The sequence below is a fragment of the Carlito syrichta genome, unplaced genomic scaffold (assembly GCF_000164805.1).
Source record: "Carlito syrichta isolate Samal-C Ts95f unplaced genomic scaffold, Tarsius_syrichta-2.0.1 Scaffold311469, whole genome shotgun sequence".
NCBI lineage: Eukaryota > Metazoa > Chordata > Mammalia > Primates > Tarsiidae > Carlito > Carlito syrichta.
In genome coordinates this window covers 16,146-21,710 of record NW_007255565.1, presented here as the reverse complement: position 1 = coordinate 21,710, position 5,565 = coordinate 16,146, and the positions used below count along the sequence as shown (strand labels likewise).

Here is a 5,565-nt window from a genome sequence, read left to right as displayed (position 1 = left end):
GCCCGGGGACCCGATGGCCTTCCGCGCGCTCGTGGCCCAGTGCCTGGTGTGCGTGCCCTGGGACGCCGGGCCGCCCCTCGCCGCTCCCTCCTTCCACCAGGTGGGCCGCTCGGGAAGGTGGGGGCGGGGCGGCCGGCGCGGGCACCTTCCCCGGCGACTCAGGACCGTCCCCCGCAGGTGTCCAGCCTCAAGGAGCTGATGGCCCGGGTGGTGCAGCGGCTGTGCGTGCGCGGCAGTCAGAACGTGCTGGCCTTTGGCTTCGCGCTGCTGGATGAGGCGCACGGCGGGCCGCCCGAGGCCTTCACCACATGCGTGCGCAGCTTCCAGCCCAACACGGTGACCGACACGCTGCGAGGCAGCGGCGCGTGGGGGCTGCTGCTGCAGCGCGTGGGCGACGACGTGCTGGCTCACCTGCTGGTGCGCTGCGCGCTCTACCTGCTGGTGGCCCCCAGCTGCGCCTACCAGGTGTGCGGGCCGCCCCTGTACAAGCTGGGCTCCGCCGAGACCCCTAGACCGCAGCCCGGGCGACATGCCGGCCGGACGCGAGCAGGCCGACAACCCACGCGCCGGACCTGGAGCAGCGACGCAGAGGCCGGGCAACCCCCGGGCCGGCCAGGCTTGGGTGGGAGGCGGTGTCGCACCCGCGGAAGTCTACCTCTGCCCAAGAAGCTCAGGTGTGGGCTGGCCGGTGAGCCCAAGTGCGGGGAGGGGCAGGGGGCCCGGGCGTCCCCGGGCACAGCGCCTCGGCCCGGTGACCACGATGCCTGTGCGGTGGCACCTACCAGAGCCGCCTTGGAAGTCCTGGCATCGGAAGGCAAGCCCTCTGGGACGCGTGGCTCCCTCCCACCGCTGGGCCGTGAGCCACAGGCGGGCTTCCCATCCCCACTGCGGCCGCCGCGTCCCCAAGCATGCATCGAGACCAAGCACTTCCTCTACTGCTCGGGTGACAGCGAGCGGCTGCACCCCTCCTTCCTGCTCTGCTCCCTGCGGCCCAGCCTGACCGGGGCCCAGAGGCTCGTGGAGGCCATCTTTTTGGCCTCGACTGCGCGGCCCCGCTGGAGGCGCCGCCTGCCCCCGCGCTATTGGCAGATGCGGCCCCTGTTCCGGAAGCTGCTCGGCAGCCATGCGCGGTGCCAATATGGCGTACTCCTCAGGACGCACTGTCCCCTGAGGCCCGCGGGCGTTCCAGCGGCTGGGGCCGCCACCCCCAGGGAGCCCCCAGGACCTGTGGCGAGCCCCGGGGAGGACTTGGGCCCGCGGTGCCTGGTGCCCCTGCTCCGCCAGCACTGCAGCCCCTGGCAGGTGTACAGCTTCCTGCGGGCCTGCCTGGGCCGCCTGGTGCCCGCCGGCCTCTGGGGCTCCAGGCACAACCAGCGCCGCTTCCTGAGGAACGTGAAGAAGCTGGTCTCCCTGGGGAAGCACGCCAAGCTGTCGCCGCAGGAGCTCACCTGGAGGATGAGGGTGCGCGACTGCGCGTGGTTGCGCCGGCGGTGCCCAGGGGAGGGGCGGGCGGGGCAGGAGGGGCTCAGAAGAGGGGCCTGGGGCGGCAGGATCCCCGACTTCCAGCGTCCGTTCTATCGTCACGTGGCGGCGGGGACCCTGTCTGATCCCTCCAGTCTCAGACCCTGGAGACTCCCGTTTGTGTTTGTGCGGGTCCTAGGGGCTGGGGCCAGGCGCTGAGCGGTGGGGCGTGCAACGGGGCGGGGTTACTGGCTGCGGGGGATGACTCTGGATACTCAGCGTCTCCAGTGGGGGTGCCGGTAGGTTGTTCATAACCCACAGGTACTGACTCTGTTGTCCAGGCTGGAATGCACTGGCACCATCATGGCTCACTACAACCTTGAACTCCCGGCCTCAAGTGATCCTCCCGCCTCAGCCTCCCAAGTAGCTGGGAATATAGGTGCCTCCATGTTCAACTAATTTTCTTTTTGTAGAAATGGAGTCTTGCTGCATTGCCTAGGCCTCGGGTGTTCCTCCTGTCTTAACCTCCCAAAATGCAGAGACGACAGGCAGGAGCCACCACACCTGGCCTAGTTTAAGAATGTTGTTTTTTTTTTTTTGAGTCGGAATCTCCCTCTGTCACCCAGGCTGGAGTGCAGCAGCACGCTCACGGCCACTGCAGCCTCGACCTACTGGGCTTAGGCGATCCTTCTGCCTCAGCCTTCCAAGCAGCTGGAACTACAGGCAGGTGCCATCACGCCCAACTGATTTTTTGATTTACTATAGAGATGAGGTGTCACCAAGTTGCCCAGCCTGGTCTTGAACCCCCTGACTCAGGCAATCCTCTCACCTCAGCCTCCCAAAGTGCTGGAGTTACAGGCTGAGCCACCGTGCCCTACCAAGAGTGTATTTTATTAAAGCCTGTTACATCCAAAATGTCATCATGTTAAGATATCATGGGTAGGACCACCACTAGTGAGACACTTGACATTCTTCTGTGCCGTGTTTCCGTGCGTGTGGGTCCTGTGTGCAGCCCGTCTGAGGTCTGACTGGCTGTCGCCCATGGCCGTCTGGGGTCTGACTGGCTGTTGCCCATGGCCCCCGGCTGCTATACTGGATAGTGCGGCTCCTGGACCCGTGGTGAGTGGCAGGTGTCCGGCTCGGTTCTTGTTTTAGGGGGCAGCCGCGTCCCAGCCGCAGAACACCACCTCAGGGGGCAGATCCTGGCCAGGTTCTTGCACTGGCTGATGGGCGTGTACGTTGTTGAGCTGCTGCGGTCGTTCTTCTACGTCACGGAGACCACGTTTCAGAAGAACAGGCTCCTCTTCTACCGGAAGAGCGTCTGGAGCAAGTTGCGACGTATCGGAGTCAGGTACTACAGTCCAACACCAGCCACCTGATTCTCAAGTGCTTGGGACAGGAGCCCTGAGCCTCTGGCGGCTTGTCCCTGGGCCCTGCTGACCACTATCGGCCCTGTCATCGTCCTGGCTGCGGGGTCCTGTGCTGTGCACCACCAGCCTGGAGCCCATTTTCTTACCCGTGGAGTCAGGGTCGGCACTGGGTGGTTGCTAGGGTCCTTGAGGCGGAAGGATTTACACTGGTTAGAGACACGGCACTGCAGGCTGCTCCTCACCCTTGGGACGCAGGCCAGGTTCTGCCTCAGTTTACACATTTCGTGTGAATTTCTAACCGAGGAGGACTTAGGTCACCAGAGGATAAAGTTCCGCCTGCTGGACAGGTCACTGCAGGAAATACTTGCATAGAAGCGATTTGCCATGAGTTAACTTCTGTTTGCTTGTATTTATTTTATTTACTTTAAATTTTCAGAGATAGGGGTCACACTATGGCTCCCAGGCTGATCTCAAGCTCCTGGGCTCAAGTGATCCCTGCCTCAGCCTCCCAAAGTGCTGGGGCCACAGACATGAGCCCCAGTGCCTGCCTCAAGTTAACTTCTAGAAGTTTGGGTCTGACAGAATGGAATGAGATATTGTCTCTGCTGTTTGGATGATGTTTGGTGTCGGGTGAGGGCTTGAGGCAGGGGTGAGCTGAGTGTGCACCCGAGAGGGGATTGAGCCCCAGGCCGGGAGGCCAGGGCCCTGCTGAGCCCAGACCATAGCGTCCACTCCCCGTGTCCAGCCAGCAGATGCCCATCTGAGCTGAGAGTTCTCAGAGGGCTTGTGAGGCCCCTTAGGGACAAGAGCTGGGCTTCCGGGGCTCCCCGCACATTCGAGTCCACCCCTGGGCCCTGAGCTGGGTGTCTGCAGAGGGAGTTGGTGGCAGTCCTCACCAGACACCCATGGCTGGACTGGGATCTCGAGCCAACGCTGGGGCCATTTCCTTTGTGCCCGGGAGCAGGTCGGAACTGCAGTCTGATGATCACTCAGCTACTTACTTTGTAAACATCCTAGGGGTACCTGGCCCACCATGGCTGTGTGATGCCATCTTGGGGAGGGTACCAATGAGGTGCCAGGAAGGAGCAACTGGATGCAGCCTCTGAGACACTGCTGTCGTGACTGTGCCATGGGCCTTTGCGTCCTTGCTGCCTAGGGTGGGGCGCACCCTGCTTCTGCCCTGCCTGGGCCTGTGGCGTGGGGTTGGGACACGGGCCCAGTGGCCCTGGAGGGCCGGGTCAGCATCCAGCCCTTGCGAGTGGCTTTGGGGAAGGAAGAGGGATAGAGGTGTCAGGAGCCCATGGGTTTCACGGGAGCTGAGTCTGTCCTTGGCAGAACTGCTCTGAGCAGCCTCCTGTGCCCTATCTAGAGGAACACAGGTGTCTCTGCCAGAGGGTCCCGCAGGTCCTGCCTTGGTCTACCCCCGTGGCTGTGCCAGAGAGGCAGGTGTCCTGAGTGGAGGGTGCCCTATGAGGTGTCCGTGGGTGGCGTGGGCTCATGTGCCCTAGACCCTGCCCTGCAGCTCCGGGTGTAGCCTGGGACCAGCACCCCAGGGATGATCACACCACCGGGTGTCAGGCCCTGCAGGGGAGGGGCCCCGAGGCGTTTGGCCAGCGTGGGTTGCCCCAGCCCTGCCATGGGTGCCGTGAGCTCTGCTGAGCCGCTGGAGCCATTGTTCCTGTGAGCCACCACACGTGTCTTGGTGGAAGAGCCATGTCCTGAAGCCCTCTGTCCACAGGCAGCACCTCCAGAGGGTGCGAATGCGGGAACTCTCGGAGGCCGAGGTCCAGCAGCGTCGGCAGGCCAAGCCCGCCATGCTGACGTCCAAGCTCCGCTTTATCCCCAAACCCAACGGACTCCGGCCAGTTGTGAACATGGACTACGTCGTGGGGGCCAGGACCTTCTGCAGAGAGAACAGGGTGACCGTGCGCCTGTCTTGTCTTCCCCAGAACAGCGTGTGGGAGGGTCCTGGCAGGGCCAGGGTGGGCTCTGAAGACAGCAAGGGGAAGCCGGTTTAGGCGTGGACACGGCAGGGCCCAGGGGCTTGTGGAATCCTGCTGTGGCCCTGGGGTCACCACGTGCCTCAACATATGGGGCAGAGGGACCAGGGCCACCACTGAAACTTAGCCATCACCAGCCTGCCAGGCTCTGATGACCCTGGGACTGGCTCCAGCTCCTGTCCCCCCGAGGCTCCTGCTCCCCCCATGGCTCCTCCCCACGTGGCTTCTCCTCCCCCTGAGGCTCCTGCCCCCTCCATGGCTCATGCCACCCCGAGCAGGTTTCTGCCCCACCGTGGCTCCTGCTCGCCTGAGGCTCCTGCCACTCCAAGGCTCCTGCCCCCCCCCGCCGCATCCCCCCCCCCGCCAAGGCTCCTTTCTCCCCTTGGCTCCAGCCCCCATGGCTCCAGCTCTCCTGTGGTTCTTCCTTGGGTGGCTGGGGTGAGGACATGCTGGGGCTACCCGCCTTGGGTCCTGGGTGGGCATGTCTGCCCTCTCTGATGGCGTCCTCATGCTGCATCCGGGCCAGGCTTCGCGCTTCAGCTCACGGGTGAGGACTCTGTTCAGCGTGCTCAACTACGAGCGGACACAGCGGCCCAGCCTCATGGGCGCCTCCGTGCTGGGCCTGGACGACATTTACCGGGCGTGGCGGGCCTTCGTGCTGCGCATGCGGGCCCAGGACCCACCGGCCAGGCTGTACTTCGTCAAGGTGGGCGCCAGGCCCCACTCCCACCCCC

General features: G+C 64.1%; 1 protein-coding gene across 1 annotated transcript in view; it reads left to right on the top strand.

The window, feature by feature from the left end:
* Positions 1–4: 4 nt before the first annotated feature.
* The window catches only part of TERT (telomerase reverse transcriptase), a gene marked incomplete at its 5' end in the record, with an annotated part of 18,496 nt that continues 12,935 nt past the window's right edge, over positions 5–5,565 (top strand). Inside the window, 5 exons of the mRNA XM_021717883.1 lie at positions 5–100; positions 178–1,505; positions 2,624–2,812; positions 4,570–4,750; positions 5,358–5,537. Of these exons, the coding sequence (XP_021573558.1) occupies positions 5–100; positions 178–1,505; positions 2,624–2,812; positions 4,570–4,750; positions 5,358–5,537 (1,974 nt within the window). The remainder of the gene's footprint in view (positions 101–177; positions 1,506–2,623; positions 2,813–4,569; positions 4,751–5,357; positions 5,538–5,565) is intronic.